At 46.2% G+C, this 18,637-nt stretch overlaps 2 protein-coding genes across 2 annotated transcripts; both read left to right on the top strand.

Annotated features, from left to right (window-relative positions):
- The first annotated feature begins 3,045 nt into the window (after positions 1-3,045).
- On the top strand, positions 3,046-14,373 carry VHL (von Hippel-Lindau tumor suppressor). Its single transcript, XM_075713996.1, has 4 exons — positions 3,046-3,067; positions 12,640-12,852; positions 13,308-13,418; positions 13,805-14,373. Exons 1-4 carry the CDS (start codon positions 3,046-3,048, stop codon positions 13,987-13,989), a joined length of 531 nt encoding a protein of 176 aa, XP_075570111.1. The 3' UTR covers positions 13,990-14,373.
- THUMPD3 (THUMP domain 3 tRNA guanosine methyltransferase) lies at positions 4,621-10,927 on the top strand. Its single transcript, XM_075713760.1, has 9 exons — positions 4,621-4,833; positions 5,397-5,474; positions 5,998-6,540; positions 7,678-7,808; positions 8,238-8,307; positions 8,687-8,802; positions 8,988-9,098; positions 9,337-9,460; positions 9,725-10,927. The coding sequence occupies exons 1-9, from the start codon at positions 4,621-4,623 to the stop codon at positions 9,854-9,856; spliced, it is 1,518 nt and encodes a 505-aa protein (XP_075569875.1). The 3' UTR covers positions 9,857-10,927.
- Positions 14,374-18,637: the final 4,264 nt, after the last annotated feature.

An 18,637-nucleotide genomic window follows, 5' to 3' on the forward strand; every position in this document is an offset into this window, starting at 1 on the left:
AATCAAGTAACTCCATGAAAAATGCTGCTGCTGAACGGCTTACCAGTTCTGCCTCCCAGCCCACTGCTCTACCAGGCTCGCGCGACAGGAAGAAAAGCCGGGAGGTCTCAATGCCCCAGACCATCGCTCTGTCTGCCGCACTGCCCAGTGCTCCGTTCTCTTGCTCTGGCACCGCAGCTTCCCGCTGCTCCAAGGGCCAGGTGAACCGTGCCAGCCCCTCACCACCGGCACAGAGGGGAAGCTGCTCCTGCAAGCTGTCTGACTGACAGCGGTTTGCAAACACCCAGTCACTGCAATCCGGCGCAGTCCGCGCTAAAAAAATCCTCCAACCCCATGTTTGTTGCTGAAATTTGACTTGCTACAGTGCAGCTCGTCCCAACGCAGTGCATCCTTCTCACATCGTCCTAGAGCCAACCAAGGATTCATTTGCTTGATTTTTACTTTTGAAATTCAGGACTGCTCACCAAAAGACTCCAGAGACTTTCTGGAGAAAAATTTCCCCTGCAAAATAGGGGAATGGTGGTACAAAACCAGTCCGAAAGTAGCAACTGAACTTTTGAGAAAGGAAGTACTTGGTTGAGTTGTTTGAGGTTCTTGCGTTTTTTGTTTGCTTGCTTTGCCGTCTATAGTCAAACAACATTTTTGGAAAATCACACATTTCTGAAAGATTTGTCACCCGAGTTGCCTCATTTAGGTATGAGCTGGAAGAGTCCACCCAGTTGTCTAACAGGTCACCTTCAAAAAAACCCAAACACCCAAAAATGGCAGAAACCCAGAATTTTCTCATGTGGAAAGCTAGTAACAAAAATTAAAGAAAACCCAAATTCATCACATAGACATCCAAACCATGCTTTTTAAAAAAACAAAATTGCAAATTATGCTTAAGTGACTCTTCTGAAGTCACACAGCAAGTCAGTGGCAAACTAACCATATAGCTGCTGCACAGTCATATGCTTATTCTGAGGTACGTGACGATGCAAAATCCAGAATATTCTTTTTTTATATTCATCCTATAGTCCTAATTATGGGACAAGTTTTTGGTTTTAGTAAGTTAAGTTTATTGTAAATGTTCTTCAGTTATGTGCCAATATTATGAGACAAATAATTTACTCCAGGATAATTTTAGGACACTTCCTTTAGTTGGATGATTGCTATTTCCATCATTCTGTTGGTTAACCCTGGGGAGAAAGAGTGAAAGAAACCACAGTATCCTCTGGGATACAGCCTGCTATTTGAAGCGTGCCTTCCAAATGGACAGACCCAATTCACCCGGCATACAAAACCTTCCAGACAAATGGTCAGCAATGTTCTTCTTCAGGTACATACTAAACCAGCCATGAAATCGATGCTGCCAACTCACCAGGAACTGCTGTTGTCTGTAAATGAGCCTAACAGATCTACCCAACGGGTACCTTCTCGCTTTAACCGAACGGTTCTTCTTCTGGGAGCCGATTCGATTCCTTGGCTCTGGGAAAGGGGCTTGATAGTGGGCATGAAAACACCACGCCAGTTTTGTCTTGAAGACAGTTTGTCATTTCTTCTCTCCTACCAAAACACAGCTCAAATATTGTCTATAGGGAAAAAATATATTGGCTGTCTGGATAAATGGGAATACGTATGCTACTACCAGTCTGAGCACTGACTCCCACAGAATAGCACGGCAAGAGCTCCTTTTTCCACCTACATTTGCGACACTATGTCCCAGCTTACGTATTTATGCAGCACCAACTATTAACATACCTATGGTCTGCTTCTACAGAAAGAGATAGAAATGAGATAACACACCGTTGACAACCAGGGCTTTTTTAATCTCATAGTCACTCAAGAAGGCTTTGAAATACAGGAGCTTTCTATAACCAGGGTTTGATCAAAGAATGAGAATTAAAATACTTAGATTCCACAGAAACCGTTCTGAGTTTTGCCAGGGTCAGCTCTTCTGTCCCGTAAAGTGCTGAGCAGATGCCGTCACCGCAGTGCAGCACCATGTTCCCACTGAAAGCAACTGCAAAATTCTCATAAGAGTTCAACAAATGCAGCGACTTCAGCGGCAGCCAAGGTCACTCAGACACTCACACGGCTGAGTCTGCACCTTTCAGATCACATGGGGGGACCATCCTCCAACTCACTGTGCAGGACCTTATCTTCTCAAGATCTTAGCAAAAACGTTAACGCAGTTACATGTATTACACTGCCAGCGTGCCTCCCACGTAGGAGGGTTTGTCCTGAATCCTTAGGAGAAAATTTCTCCTTACGCCCACTGTCACACATTGTGCCATGCTGTGCTGGTCTAGATGGTTTTGCATCTGTCATTCATAAAGGTAACATCTCCACCTATATAAACTGAAAGATGCGTCGGCTCTGCATTTACCGAGCACGTCAGGAGCTTTTAGGAGGAAAGCTGCAAGCGAAAAGCGTATTGTTCTAAGAAACAGTCTTGCACGGGTATTAGACAAACAGATGTCTTCAGCTACTGTAGGACCTGGCCACTGGCAGGAAATAATTCTGCGAGCGGTGCTTGGACAGATTTCAAGAGCTGAAGCATAGCAGGCTGATTACCGGTTCTCACCTTTCAATCTGAGACCAACTGGGAAAGGTCAGAGCTGCTGCTGATAGGCCAGACATATGGAATTAATTTAAGTGTCTGCCAAACACCTTCAACAAAATATGCTGAAAATCCTACTATTTAAAGTAGCTCAGCCAGCCGAGTTTGTTATCCCACTTGAATCACAAGGCTCTCCCTTGCTATAGGCGTTGTTGCAGCGTGGAACTAAGGAAAATCTGTAAAACTGACATGAGCAGCAAGACACACGTGCCAGGACCTGGCCTGCGTGGGTTCCCTGCCACTGCCGGCAGCTGCGCTCACCAGCCCAGCGCCGTGCGCACCGTGCCCGTGCTGCTCTGCAGGCACCGAGCCCACGAGTGGGACGCTCTGCGTTGCGCCAGCCGGCAAACCACACTGACATTATCTACAGCTGAGAACGTACTGCGGTAAAGGTGCACTGTCACCTGCGTTCAGCAGCTGCCAGGGACATAACGCGCGGGGCTATGCAGCTTGCGCAGCCACCGTCACGCCCCGTATCGCAGCACTGTCACTGCACCGAAAAGATCTTGCAGGGTGCCAGCAATGGTTTAGAAGAAGGTGCAAACGTGCCCAAGCGGTTCTCTCTGCTCTAGCTTATTTTTAAGTTCTCATCAAAGAAGCCATTTCACAGAAACTGTCTCCAGTATGCTTATGACCCAAATTCCATGGTTTTAATTCTGTATTTTCAAGACTCGGATCACAAGTTAAAAATAAACTGATGGAATAAAACCCACACCTTCCCTCTCTGAGACACACTCTCACGCACATACTTCTCATGTGAAAGCAAAGCGATGCTTCAGAAGGCTTAATGGCAAGAGCAGTGCTTCAGGCATCCCGCTCGTTATTAAAATGTCAGAGCGGAATCGGAACGTACGTAGGAAAACGAAAACAAACAGTGCTGTTGCCAGTACGTGCTGCAACTGCGGAAGAACAAGCTGCAGGGACAAGTTGTGTTTACATTTATAAATCCAATGCTGGGAAAAGGTAAGGACTAATGGGTTTGAAGAAGAGAGGAGGAAGGAAGACAGTGCCTCTGCGGCTTCGTGCAGTTCACACTTTGTCATACCGACACAGTCACGGTCACGGAAGATATTTAGGGTGGCCTCTCTCTCTTTCTTTCTGCGCCTCTCGAAAAAACATTTAGCAGCTAGGTTTTTTATTTAAAAATCCACTCTAGTGCTGGAAACATGCCAAAGGGAAGGGCCAGAAGATGAAGGAAATTCAGTACTCCTTATAACAAGGAAAGAAAAAGGAAATGGCCGCCCATGGTTCGCACCCAAAGGCGAGCGAGCTCTCGTGGCCGCCGGGGCCCGCGTGCCGCGCAGGTGCTTAGCTGGCGGAGCACGTCGCCCGCACAGCCGAAAACCCGCGCGGCCCAGCGCAGGCAGCGGGAACAGGAACAGGAACGTCCCCGCACCGCGCAGCGCCGGCACCCCGAGGGGCTGGGGGGCACGAGGGGGGCTGCTGGCCATCCACGGCCGGGTTTGGAGCCTGGCGTGCGGCCCACGGGCTCCGTCCCGTCAGCGCCGTCAGGAAACCACCAACGCCGGGGGCCGCGTTACTGCGAGGAGAGCAAAGCGTGCGCGGGCCCGCGGCCTTGGCCCAGCCTTCCCCCCTGCCCTGGGGTCTTGGTTGCAGCTGCCCGGCTGCCGCCCGCCAGCGCACACGCCCAGCTCCCCGCTCCCCGCAGCCAGGTGTCCCACGGGGACCGGCTCTCCCGGCAGGAATGGCCTGCGGGGCCACAGCGGCTGCACCGGCGAGCCTGCCCGGCAACGAGCGGCCGCGGCCACCGGGGTCCTAAAGCGGCGGGCCGGGCCCCCCGCTCTCGGCCAGGCCCCGGGGCCGGGCGCCTCCTCCCGCCCGGGCCCAGCAGCGGCGGCCGCGGACGCCGGGGACGCCACCGCCGGGCAGCAGGGGGCGCTGTCTCCCGTGCGCAGGCGCGGCGGGCGGCCCGGAAGCGGAAGTGGAAGGGGCGGGCGGCGGCGGCGCGTGGCGCTAGTGGTGCCGGTTGTCCCGGCCCCGGCCCGGCCCGGCCCGGCATGGCGGAGGCGGCGGCGGCCGGCGGCGCGGGGGAGGCCCCAGCCCCGGCTGAGGAGGGCGCGGAGCTCGCCGCCGTTATCGGCGCCACCGTGCCCACCGGCTTCGAGCTGACGGCGGCCGAGGAGGTGCAGGAGAAGCTGGGCTCGGCCTCACGGATCAGCAGGGACCGGGGGAAGATCTACTTCGAGGTCCCGGCCCGGGGCCTGCCGCAGGTCCGCCCCGCCCCGCTCCCGGCCTCGCCCCGCCCCGCTCCCGGCCCCGCTCCCGGCCTCGCCCCGCCCGGCCCCGGTCCTTGCCCCGGCCCCGCTCCGCTCCCGGCCCCGGCCTCTGCCCCTGCCCCAGCCCGGCGGCCGTGCCCGCTGCGGCTTTACCGGCCCGGCCTTGAGGCCCCCGCAGCCACGGCGGTGCCCAGGCGAACGGGGGCTTTAGTGCAAAGCGCCGGATCCCAGCCCGTCGTGAGCGAAAGGCTTTCGTTTTAAAGGCATTCGTCGCAAAAAACGCTCCAAAAGTTCTGCTTGGGCTCTGTCGGTTTCAAGAGCTGTATCTGCATTTATTTGGTTTGTGCAAGGGTAGGTGAAGTCAGAGATGGGGAGCTTAAACCGGCGCAAAGACGCCTTCCCTCTGGCTTTGCACATAAATTGATAACCCCCGTATAAACCAGCGTGGAAAACCGCGGTCTCTTAAATCTAGCTGTGACAAAACTCACTGCAATAAACGCAGTCCCCTAGAGATACGTGGCTAGTAATGTGCCACCCTGGTTTCTCATTTCTTCTAGGTCCATCGGCTAAGGTCAGTGGATAACCTATTTGTTGTTGTTCAGGAGTTCAAAGACTATCAATTTAAAGAAAACAAGGTGAGTTAGTGCTCATTTTTCAATTAGTTCTGGGTCGTGGAGTGGGGTTTTTTTTTTTAAGACTAGTTTCAGAAAGTATTCTGTTTCACGAAGAGGCGGGGTGGTATTTTATTGGTGATATTATCCCAGTTCCTCTCTGCTGGCTTGTAAAATGGAAGTGCAGTCGTGTTAGATGTCTGACATCGTTTTCTTAGTTAAATATGTTGCATGGCCAAAATCTAGGATGAGAGCCGATACTGTGCTTGTAGGTCAGGCTTAGACACAGGACAGTAAAGTATCACTTTGGTCACTTAATTTAGTGTTAGATGTTTACTTGACAAGACAGATGATGAAATGCTATGGGTCCTGTGACTTTAAGTGCAATTCAGTTTAGTTATGGCAAAAATTGCACAAAAAAGCTCTAAGCTTTGCTTAAATGTGTAGTGGGTGACATGTTTAGGAAACTAATTTGAGAGGCTTAAAAAAAGGATAGCTTTTAAAGGGATGGAATGATTTCAAAACACAACTCTTCTGTCTTTTAAAGGAAGATGCTCTAAAGGATTTGGAAGATTTGGTTAAAAAACTGCCTTGGACCGATCCGTTGAAAGTTTGGGAGCTGAACAACAGTTTAAAAAAGAAAAAGACAAAACGCAAAAAACATAATCCGCAGAGTACTGCAAGCAAAGAGAAGTTGAATGACGATGGAGAAGAAGAAGGAACAGATCAAAAAGACACTAGTAAACAGGAGGACTGTGCCCAAAACGCTGCAGGTGTAGAACCCGCTAGCGGCCAGGATACAGAAAAGACACAAGGAGTGGCATCCCAAAATGGGGAGGAGGAGGAGGAGGAGGATGACAATGAGCAATCGGATGCTAAAGACGAATCGCAGGCGGGTTCTGGGAGCGAGACGAAGGTTGGTGACGGTCAGACGAGGGAAGGAGAGGTGAAGGTGTTGAAGTTCCGTGTTACGTGCAATAGAGCCGGAGACAAGCACTGCTTCACGTCGAACGAGGCTGCAAGAGACTTCGGTGGAGCCGTGCAGGAGCACTTCCAGTGGAAAGCTGACATGACTAACTTTGACGTAGAGGTATAGTGTTGTGCATTGGAAATACCTACATTGCTATTGTAAAAATTCTTAGTTCTTAATTCTGATGCTTAGAGATCTCCAAAATGCCTGCAAAAGATGACTCTGGAGCTAAAAACCAGTAATGCTGAACTCACACCCTCCTCAGAAGCGTTCACTTCAGTGGCACATTACGTGCGTCCTCAGATCCCACCACTTGCTAGTGCTTTGGCTGTCCATATGACGGTCTCTTGTGCGGCCCGGGGTGGGCACCTCTCCTCTTCCTCGGGTCCCTCTTCTGCTCTGCAAACACTGTTGTCTGCTCCCCAGGCTAACTGGTTAACATCACTGCAGCCAGTGCAGCTGAGCCGGTGCTCAAAAGCTTTCTGCTCTCCCTCAACCACAGCAAAAGTTCTGGTACCGAGTATTACCTTCTCCTATAGCAGTTGGTCTCGTTCATATTTAAACATCATGTAGGCGCCTTCTGCTTTACTTTTTCCCCCATTAAATCTTTCCTTATTCCATTGTTTTATATTGGTGTAAGTTAACAGAAGATATTCCATCCAGAAGCTGTAGTTTTATGGGTGAAGGGGACAAAAAGGATTAACATTAACCGTCCAATGTTTATTTCTTATCATGGGGAAGGCAGAGATTTGTGAAAGACAACCAACAGATGTGGTCCATCAGTGGTGCGGGACCACGATTTTTGAGGGGCAGAAAAACTAAATTTTTCTTGCAGGTCTGCTAAGGGCTGGCCCACTGTTCAATAAATATTTTTACCTTCCAAATTAATATGGTGGAGGGGACCAGGAATATAATTTTTATTGCTGCTTTGCACATGCTTCACTGTGACTTGCAGGACTTACCCGACTTCTCCCCCATACTTATAAAACAGAACTTTTTAAAAGTCAGCATAATGGTTATAGAACTTTTTGAAGTCTTGTGTAAAAGATTCTGTGTGAACGAGAAAATGCGTGAATGCTCTCCTGAATTTTGTCCGTTGTTGCCATTAAAGTGGTGCATTGCTCTTCTTCCAAGAATGCTCTTTTATACATAGCTCCTGTTTTTTAAATTACCACCTAAGATTCTCATAAATATTTACCAGGCATACTATGGAAAACTTCTGTTACTCCTGAAATTTAATTCAAGTTTCTTCCTTAGGTTCTTCTGAATATTCACAATAATGAAGTAGTTGTGGGCATTGCATTAACTGAAGAGAGTCTCCACAGGAGAAATATTACACATTTTGGACCCACAACTCTTCGGTCAACTCTCGCTTATGGCATGCTTAGGTGAGTGCGATTGCATAGTATTATACTATTCTCAGCTAACAAGTAATTTTGTTTCAGATATTAGATCCTTTATCCCCCCACTGTTTCCTCAAAAGCCGTTTCTGTTAATTCTTAAAAAAATAAAAAGGGGGGGGGGAGCATAGTTGCTGAAACAGCGTGCTTTGTAATTAACAATGGATGTTTTCCAGCTAAGTAGACGTTTGCTGTGAAATTTGCCAGTTTTCAAAATACTGTATCACATTCTTGGAAGTATTTCACTGTATTGCTGCTTATAAAATGCTAATTAATGAATGGAAAAAATAATCACGTGGAAGGTTTCTTTTGTTAGAAGGGTAGAATCAGCGTGATTAAAATAGTTCAGTTTTTCTTCCTTAGAGAAATTCACGTTTTTAAGACTTTTCTCACCGTGTCTTTTTTCCTGTTCCTCAGACTCTGTGACCCACAGCCAACGGATATCATAGTTGATCCCATGTGTGGTACAGGCGCAATACCAATAGAGGTGATTCTTTCTTTATTTCTTAACTTAATAAAACTTGACAGTGTCTGCAACTGAATAATACGTGTAAGTTTTCTTGGTAATAACTGAAGAGCGAACTCCAAAAGCCAACTTCTAAAGAGATTCAAACACACTTTTTGTAAAGTACCTCATTTTCCTTCCCAAAGCTGTAGCAGGAAGAAACTAAATCCAAAAGCATTTTGAGCTTTTAAGGTGTGTAATACCTATAACAGGTATCTGTTACAGAATTTTTAAAATCATCGACATCCAGTTCTAGTTACTTTGCTGTATTCTGTCATACCTGAGTAATTCTTCTATTTGTTTTGTTTCAAATTAAGCAATGTTGATGCTAATGTTGTGTATTATCAATATTTCCCCCCAGGGAGCTACAGAATGGCCGAGCTGCTACCATATTGCTGGTGATAACAACCCACAAGCTGTAAAGAGAGCAGCAAACAACATATGTTCTTTACTAAAGAAAAATGAGAACAAGGAAAGGTGAGAAGAGTACAAGTGATTTTCTTTTCCTGTCATATTGTACGTAAAGAAATCCGTTTCACAAGGATGCATTGACTGTCTTGTTCATATTTTCCTATTTATTCTTTTGCTAACTGTATAGACCTCCTGAATTTAAAAACACTCTCAGTAAACCATGTCTGAGATAAACATCTTTGCACTTGCAGCAGTACTTCCCTGGGCATACCCTTAGACATCATTCAGTGGGATATTTGCAATCTCCCTTTGCGGACTGGCTCTGTGGACATTATTGTGACGGACATGCCATTTGGAAAGAGGTGAGGTGTCGCTGGTATGGTTACTGCCGCTACTGCATGTGCTTGCCTGCCCAGGGTTAGGGCTCTCTCCAGTTCCTTACTTAACTGGGCCTACTTAAGAAGTACTGATGTACTCTAAACATGCAGGTTGAAATTAATAGTAAATGTGGTCCCTGAAGCAGGTAATCCATGTCTGAAAGACCAACAGCACTTAACCATTTTTCAGTGATCACAAAGGGGATCTTAATCTATTTTGCAGGATAGGGTCGAAGAAGAAGAACTGGGATCTCTATCCAGCCTGCCTTATGGAGATGGGCCGGATCTGCACACCGGGGACAGGCAGGGCTGTGCTGCTTACGCAGGACAAGAAATGCTTTGCCAAGGTACGTTCTGTGAGAGAAAATCAAATCTATTCACACTTGAAAATACATTGAGGAAAAAATGGTAAGCTGACTTCATTACAGAAGATGATCTATTTTTAGAGCAATAGTTAGTAACATTTAAGTGCAGTTTTGGACCTGAAGAGTCATCTGATGTTGCCGTCAAATGTGATTTAGAATAATCAAAAGTAATTTCTAAAGCAAATTTACCCTTACTATCTTATCTTGAAGCCGCCACCGCTCTTTGGCTGTTTTTTTGGATTGTAGGCCCTGTCACGAATGGGACACATCTGGCGCAAAGGTCAGACCGTATGGGTGAACGTAGGGGGACTTCATGCTGCAGTGTATCTTCTGAAACGCACCTGGGAAAGAGCAGAAGAAAAAAGATCGTTCTGGTAACCTGCGTGGAAGAAGACAAGAGACGCCTCCAGAATTTGTCCAACAGCAGTCTGGTAAAGCAGACGCCTGAGAGCACAGGTCTGCCAATTCCTAAGAAAAAAACCCAAACCTCCTATGTAGAAATTGTGTAACACGAATATTAAACCAGGGATCAACTTGAGAGCCTACCAGTTGTACTACGTGTTCTGAAACCTTGTTATTTAAATCACCTCTTTCCTCCCCGCCACCCAAACTGAAATTCAGTAGTGGAATTAGTAATGCTTTCCTTTGCCTGAGTCTTCTCTACCACATCCATTGTATTTTTCAGTTAAATGTTTATTTCCTCTGCTTATTGTAGAAAAGATGTTGAGGCAGCTTTGGAGGTAACAGTTTATTTCCCAAACCGTAGAAATCATATATGTATCTTAAAATGACTAACAGGACTACTAAGACTGTCATCTTGAAGGGTTTAGAGGTAGTATCTCTAACGTAGGATTTTTCCAAATTGAAGTTTTCTAATTTATACCACTGCTCAAATGTAAACCACAATAATAAACCACTGTCTGCTTTTTATGGTCTGATAAGCAAATGCCAATTAGTAAACAGTATGCTGATGCTACTGTTTTTCTGACCTGTTACCTCAACTTAGTGCTAACTATTAGCAAATCTCTAATCCATATTTTAATGTACCACTGCCCTGGGTGAGGGGGGGTGACACACACAGCCTTAGCAAACTGTCTGTAGTTACTATTTCAGAACAGAGATAATTTAGCAATTACATTAAAAAGTTCACGTTTTCAGCGTCTACTATAGACACATCAGGGTGGCAAGGTGTTTAAATTTATTAGGTGATTTAACAGCTGTAGTTATGCCACAGTATTTACAAAAATATATTACCTATTGAATAACTTGAAGTTGCAAATATTTTTTCTTCTGTAAACATACTGTGATTTCTCAAGCCTCTTACTCTTGGCTCATCAGAGGCTGAAAACACTAAGTTACCAGTTTGCCATCTTCATTAAAGCGTATTCATGCTAAGTGTTTAGAGGTGAATTAACAAGTATTAAAGTTTTAGAAGTTTTGCATAAGAGATCAGTCTTAATTGTATTCTTTTTCTGGTCCGTGTCCAGTAGAGGCTAATGCAGCCCTTTAATTACTACACAGTTGTCTTTCTGGATAAAACAGTGCCAACAGCGTACATTTAATTCTTTTCCCACACTGCATGGTTTATATGACAGTGTCAGGGTGATGCACACAGTTATTGCATGAGGTGGCTATCTAAACACTCCTGCTCTAGTGAACTCTAGAACTTGACTGGATGTGTTACGTTCTTAATATGCATTAACACCTTGGTGGTCTGTTACTGTTGTTGGTTTTTTGTTTTTTTTAAGGAAAGCCAAGCACAGTAACATTTTAAGACCTTATAGTGTGCATTTTGAAGTACTTTTTTTTTCCTGAGTTAAAGATCAGAATGCAATTAGTAAAGTGCCAGTCATCCCTTTTGGCCTGAAAGGTGATAGGGTCGCATTTTGGTTTTTAAACCGCAGCTATCATTAAATAGATTCAAATCAGATTGATGTGACTTAGCAAACTAGGCTTTAACTAACATCAGGAGATGGGAACTAAGATTATTGACCACTGCAGAGAATTTATACGTGATTTTCAATACTCATCACCACACTAAAATGTATGGCCTCACATAATTGTGTCATATTTCATAGCAAACCGTAAGTTATTAAAGAATGCAGGAGTGGGAAGATGTACAGTGATATCTCTGCTCTTTTAAATGTAAATGTGTGCTCCGAGTGGTACAATTTAAAGCAGTTTCTCTTAAAGATGGCACTTCTGTTTTTATGGAGGATTGGTACCAGACGCTGAGGAGTAACAGCTTTTTTCAGTTAAGACAATCAGCCTCATTCTTTATATGCGCTGTGTAATCTCACAGCGCCGCACGGTTTCTCACAGCATCAGTAAGTACCTGAAATACCTGCTCCTTCCACGATGTGAATTTACTGTTTTTTTCTCTTAGAAGGAAAACGGGGAAGAGAGTTGCTTTGAGCAAGGGCCGGCAAGCAAGCGAGTTGCTTTGAGCAAGGGCCGGCAAGCAAGCGAGTTGCTTTGAGCAAGGGCCGGCAAGGTGTCCCTCACAGTTCTTACACGTTCAGCTGTAATGGGGAAAAAGTGTAGCTGACGGGTGATGGCTTCTTTGGGGTCATTCTCCACCAATTTATATACACTTTTCCCTCACGGGCTGCTAGAGGGCCGGTGCAGAAATGACAAGAGGATTCTTCATCTAAGTCTTGTTTTCATAGAATCGTTTAGGTTGGAAAAGACCTTTAAGATCATCCAGTCCAACCATTAACCTAACATTACCAAGTCCACCACTCAACCAGTTAAGGGTAGAGTAGCAATTTCACATTTCCTGGCTTGGTGGCTGGATTATTTTATCATGACAGTAAAAACGAGGAATCATTAAGATTGGAAAGGAACCCTTAAGATCATCATTCCAATCGTCGACCCAACGCCACGCGCCGCCGTGGTACTTTCAGCACTAAGTTGTGGAGGGAAAAGGTGCTAAAACGCCTTTTCACGCTGCGGGTTGAGGGATATCTTGTCAGAGAGTTGAAAAAGGGAAGTATCGTCAGGGAGGACAGGTCTACCCGCTCCCCGCCGCGGCGGTGCGGTTCCGGCGGTGCGGCGACGCGCATGCGCGGCGACGCGGTTTCCGGCGGTGCGGCGACGCGCATGCGCGACGGGGCGGTTTCCGGCGGAGCGGCGACGCGCATGCGCGACGGGGCGGGACCGGCGGGGAGCGGGCGAGGGGATGCCGCCGCCGCCGGGCCCGGGGGGCAGCGGGCCGTGCCTGCGATCCGTCAATACCCGTGAGCTTTCCGAAGTCGTCTTTAACAACCGCAGTCCCCGTTCCGTCCTTCCCATCTGGGTGGATTTCGAAGGCAGGCCGCGCTGTTACCCGGTCCTGCAGCCGCGCACCGGGAGGATCATGCACAGCTACCGGGGTGGGTGCGGGAGCTGGGGTGGGTGGGATGCGGCCTTGCTTCTGGTGGGTACCCGGGAAGATGAAGCCTGATTTCCGTGACCGGGTGTATCGGCTCCGGAGGCTGCACCGCTTCCATTCCCTCTCCGGTCCCCTCCTCGGTGACATCCCCCGGTGGCCTCTAAACAGGAGCTCTGCTGGAGAGCAGATGATTCCTTATGGTGTCCCTCATAAAGCATAATATAAAATCACAGAATGCTTTGGGTTGGAAGGGACCCTTAGAGCTCACCCAGCCCAACCCCTGCAGCGAGCACGACAGCTTCAACCAGACCAGGGTGCTCAGAGCCCCGTCCAACCTGACCTTGAACATTTCCAGGGATGGGACCTCCGCTACCTCTCTCAGCAACCCATTCCAGTGCTTCACCACCCTCATTGTAAAAAAAATTTCCACTGCCCTTGCACCTTGTTCTCTCCCAGGTCACCTCTGGCTGTTCCGGGATGCTGGGACAAACGATGGACTGCTTGTCAACCAGCAGGAGCTGTTCGTAGCAGCTCCCAACGTGAATAAAGCAGACATCACGCTGCCAGGTATGCCATGGAAACCGTTGAGTTTTGTCTCTTTGGACTTCCATGTAAGGATCTAGTGAGAAATCAAGTACTCAAGTAATAAAATCTACCTCAAAAGTAGGAAGAGATCGTGAGGGTTTCTAGATAGAGCCATGTTGTTGCACTGCGTTGATTGGAGCTATTGACAGACCTCTCATTTATAGATGTCTCTCATGAGTTCTGTAGGGTGCCTCACGACAGGAAACAAGTTCTTGTCCTCTCTTTCTGGTGAATTTAGCCTGTTGTGAATAACGCTGCTACGTGTCGTGTTCTGTACTCACATGCGTGGAGAAGTGCTGTCTCTGAGGCAGCAGCTATGGAGAGCCTTTGTGATGAGGTCGTGTGTGTGTCTCTGTTTTTAACCTCAGTGTTCACCCTGAAAGAGAGATGTCTCCAGGTTGTTCGCAGTCTGGTCAAACCGATGGACTACAGGAAACTGGACATTGTTCGATCATTGTATGAAGAGCTGGAAGATCATCCTGATGTTAGGAAGGATCTTCAGCGGCTTTCTCTGGAGAGAAGTGAAACGCTGAGCAATGGAATTCTGGAATAATGTGATTACTCGCTCTAGACTCTTGAAATAGCAACCCACTGAGTTTAAGCAGGGATAGTCACCACGAAACATGCCAAAAACTAACATCTGTATTTTAAGTTCTGAACGATAAACTCAGTTAAATTGATGATGGTAAGTCTGATCCAAAAGAGTCAGCAGCACGAAAAAGCACGCCAGGTTCCTGATGGTTCAGTTCTGTTCTTCGTTACGTGTATCACAAACCAATGACTCCAGAGGCCTTGCAGAGATGAAGCTCAGAATTTTATTTTGGACTATCTCGGAACACCGCATAGGGACGTAAGATCAGGTCACCTATTTGGAGAATACGCATACAGATTAACTTTCATCCTATTAGAAAGTAAATTACACCAAGGATTAATTTAATCCAGACTCTAATGATCGTAAGTGGCAGATCAACACCAGTTTTGCTTGAATAATTTGTTTCTGATGGAATTTCACACTTAGCCTAGATTTGCCTGTGAATCACAAAGCGTGGGGGGTGTTGGTGTATGCGAGGGTTTCCCCTGCCACCTTCTGAGGACCTGACCTGAAACGTGGTGTTGGTGGAAAGATGACACGTGTAAATGCTTGGGGTTTTTTCTGCCTCTTACCTTTGCATTTATAAACACGTCATACCCACTCTGAGGCTGACACATTTTTACACGGATCATACCTTGAATGCCTTATTTGTCCTTCACGACTGGATTCTTGCCTAGTTGATCTCAAGGTGATCCAACCTAGTCAGCCACATAGACCGGATCCTAGTTTTGGGTCACCTTTCTCCTCCGCAGCTGCTTCCCCAGCTTCCCGCACAGGCATAGCAGGTAGCATTCGTAGAAGGTAGATGCTTTGAGTCCCGCCTTTTCCCATCGCAGTGCAGTAGTTCAGGTCGTAGTGGGAGGCCTTTTCAGGGAGCATGGACCACTCGAGTCGCTAGTATCTCCTAAGGAACAGACAGCAGACCGTATCAGCTCCTGCGGGCCCATTGCTAGATCCAGCTCACAGACAGATCCGTGCTTTATTACAGGCTAGGTAAGCAGAGGAAACTCTTCTTTACCTGTACTCTGTTCCCCCCATACCTCAATTAGAATGTATATTTGTGTGAATGTACACATGTAATTCAATGCAGCATTGCTTTTAGCAGATGCATGAATTTCCATCAACTAACAGATGTAGTGCTGTTCAATGTTAGAAGCAGACTGATAGGAAATGATAGCAGGTTATTTCTGTGGCATACGTTTCTTTCCAGTTACACAGTCTAAGAAACACAGCTGTGAAACTGAGAATATCAACGTATTCTGTAAGTATGAAATGTCTCCCCTTTTTGTAGACTTGTTTTTCTTACGTATTTGAAGTGTATGAATTGATCTTTGTCATGAAAATGTAAATCCATGCTAACTTTTTTACTCTAATTCTGTCTAATAATAACTTCGTTCAAAATTCTCTAATAATAACTTCATGGTGCTTGTGACTGTATGCCTGTATTCCCACAATACTCCTGAAAGTCATTCTAGTTGAACAGTAACAGATGCTTTTGGATTGGGTTTACAAACGTCAGCCCCCTGTTGCTGCAGGACTGCGTTGTGGGGACCACAACTTTAGGCAGTGTCTGTGTGTGAACGTAGCTACGTTACCATTTCTGCTTTTACCACCTTTTGCAGATCTGTGTCAGAGAAAAGTGAGCCTGTGCAGGCCTCGGGAGCGGACGTCAGTAGTTGCCCAGCTGCTAGGGAGCCCTTAGGTTAGAGGGTGCCATGCTGTGCTCCTGCCGGTGGGGTCCTACAGATATCCGAGAGGAATTTCTCTCCTCATGTCCCTGCGATGCTCTACGTTATGATTAACGTGGCAGTACCGCCAGCCAGTTGCAGAAAGCTGGCCCGCTTGACTGCATGGTTTTTCTTGTAATGTAGTAGGTATTAGGTTTAACAGATCTGTACATATCGGAAACATTCTGTATATATCTGATTTATGTGGGGTCTGTGATCTCTGGTGTTGCTTATTAGAATAATTTAAATTTATTCCATTAGTCTGTGACTTCTTCCAGTATACAGCCAGTCAGTGATACGTTTCTAGTACAATGTTTCTCACTGCTAATCGATCAGATTCCTTGGATTCCTGCGTGTTGGCAGACAGAAAAGCATACTTAGGTACCTTTGACTTGCCAAAAACAAACACATGAACACTACCTCATGATCTCATCGCTTGTAGGGGTATCCTGTCTTTGCTTAACTTTTAGTTACATCTACTGGATTCCAAGGCAACTTAAATCCTTAGCTAAAGAGCAGCTCCTGATTGGCAACAATTAGTTGTGGATGCTTTGTGTTAAATTGCTGTGGTTCAGCCCAGTTTCTGAGGGACATTTTCTGTCCACTCTTTTGAAGATTAACTTGAGGGTGGTTTCTTACCGTGTAGAAAGGAACCAAAGATCTGTCAGTCCCTGGACATCCTGACTGATGAGGGTACACCCAAAGCAGGGAGCATTGGATTGCTCCTCAATGACAGTTCAATTTAAATTGCATAAAAATGCAGAAACAATTGTCAGGGTGGAGACCATCCTTCAACTATGTGCTGCCATCTGCAGTCACATATCTACACAGTCTCTCTACCACCTTTCCCTCATTAACTTAGTTAATTCTTTGGAAGACTCTGTGCGTTTACCCACAGAATCCCAAGTAGAAGGTGGCATTTCCCTGAACCTTTGAGGTATGTGAGTCCTAGGACAGGAATTTTACAAACCCTGCTTCAGTTCTTCAGCTTCGACATTTCATTTAAGCACAGGTGCTGTCCTTGCAGAGCAGGCCAGCTGCTCTCAATCCCCTCCTGAGGTGGCAAATGCCTCATTTGCAGAGCAGAGGCCAGGCAGGGACTTTTGGATTCCACGCCAGGCAGCTGTCTCTAAGTTAGGCACTGTAGCTTCTGCTTTTTAGTACCAAAGTACATTATTTGGGTGTAGCTTCACAACTTCATACTATCATTTGATTCTGGCACCAGTAGCTGACTATTTGCACTGCCACTACGAGTAGGAAGTACTTTATTTTTTAAATAATGACTTCCTCTTGCTTAATGTATAGCAAGAGGCAATCCATGCTTGAAATCTTATACTTTCCCTAGAGAAGATAACAAAGGAAATTCTACTTGCATTTTGCAGATGAAATTGGGTTTCCAAAGTTATGCAAGAAGTGTGGGAGAGGAAGGGACTGAACACAAATACAAAGTTGGATGCAGAACCGTGTTCACGCAGCTGCGTCCCCTATTCCTCCCACAGCTGTTTTCTTGCAATGTGGATACATTTTCTTGTGGTATGAATTCTGCAACTATTTAGCTATTTTAGCTCTCACATACCATCTAAGTGTTGATTTTCCTACTGACAAATCATGAAATGAGCACCTTTTTTCCCCCCCATACGTCAGGTTTAAAAACTTAGCAACTTCCTCTCCGAGATGAGGAGCACTTAAAAGTATCTCTCACAAATAGCTGACAAGGTTGGTTTTAGGGACCACTGAGTCACACCTGATGCCACATTTAATCCGCTTGCCACGGTCTGACAGTACTGTTACAGAGCTTGCTGCTTTGTCTCGTCTTTTTAACCAGCACGGCAGTGACTGTGAGCGTGTTAAATAACACCTTCATTTAGCTGGGCTGGTCGTAAGAGTCAACTTACCAAATGCTCACAAGACCCTACCATGGACTAATTTAGTAGTAACATCAGCCCACCTGTGTATCTATCTTTGTTTTTTTTTTTTTTAACTTAGAGGTATTCTAGCATAAAAACAATTTGATTATATATCGTTTGTCATTGGAATGCAATAGCTCATAATATTTCTGGTATCGTTTGGTTTTCATTCTTCAGCCAAACTCATGGCTTGAGTATTCAAAGGGCAAGGCAGTGACAGGTGTAAGGAAGTAATTGACATTAAAAGCCTGTTCAATTAGAATTGTTAAAGCAGGTGCATAAACGCTATAGTAGAAAATTTTGGTCATTAAAGAACTCCTATTGATAAAATAGGTTTAAAAAAAAAAACAATGAAACTGGATGTTACAGATAGGTAAAGTTCTGGAGAAATGCTCAACATATGCAAGAAAGTATATTTCTTCTGCTCTGGAGTGCTCCTTTGCGTCAGAATAAAAAAGAGACTAGAGAAAACGCCAGCTGGCTCTAAGCCATTGGAAAATGGAGCCTCCTACTAGTTACTCAGCTAGATAAGTAGTGAGTGAAAGTTGTCCTTTACTTGTGACAACTACATTAAAAATGTGGGCAGTTTTCAGTCGGAGTCATAGCACTGTCTCATTTGACTGTGGTGGGAGCAGCGGTGAGTTGAGAGCGAGAGAGGTCAGGACCAGCCTGAAAGTTCCCGCTCGGCACAACCGCTGAGCACGGTGCGTTGGGAGCGCGCTGCTGCAGGAAGTGGCGGGTCACGGCTGAAGGTGAGAAACACCAGAGAAATAAACAATTATTCTGACATTCGCTGAGTGTCCGAGGGCTCAAGGAGAGCACGCAGCAGTACAGCGTCCTGCCAGCGCCTCATTATTTGAAAGTGAAGGCTGAACAACAGGAATGCATAGGACCATTCTAGTCTCCATTTGAAAAAGTACATTTCAGTTCCCTTGTAAAACTTTTTATTACATATAACGTTTAGTGCGAAACTGA

This window comes from Pelecanus crispus, chromosome 7, assembly GCF_030463565.1.
Source record: "Pelecanus crispus isolate bPelCri1 chromosome 7, bPelCri1.pri, whole genome shotgun sequence".
NCBI classification, from domain to species: Eukaryota; Metazoa; Chordata; class Aves; order Pelecaniformes; family Pelecanidae; genus Pelecanus; species Pelecanus crispus.

Coding starts and splice junctions, on each gene's coding strand:
- VHL (XM_075713996.1), top strand. CDS start 3,046: ATGCAGCTTGCGCAGCCACCGT. Junction 3,068..12,639: donor GCAGCTTGCGCAGCCACCGT/CACGCCCCGTAT, acceptor CGGGGCGGGACC/GGCGGGGAGCGGGCGAGGGG. Junction 12,853..13,307: donor GATCATGCACAGCTACCGGG/GTGGGTGCGGGA, acceptor GTTCTCTCCCAG/GTCACCTCTGGCTGTTCCGG.
- THUMPD3 (XM_075713760.1), top strand. CDS start 4,621: ATGGCGGAGGCGGCGGCGGCCGGCGGCGCGGGGGAGGCCCCAGCCCCG. Junction 7,809..8,237: donor CTCGCTTATGGCATGCTTAG/GTGAGTGCGATT, acceptor CCTGTTCCTCAG/ACTCTGTGACCCACAGCCAA. Junction 8,308..8,686: donor CAGGCGCAATACCAATAGAG/GTGATTCTTTCT, acceptor ATTTCCCCCCAG/GGAGCTACAGAATGGCCGAG.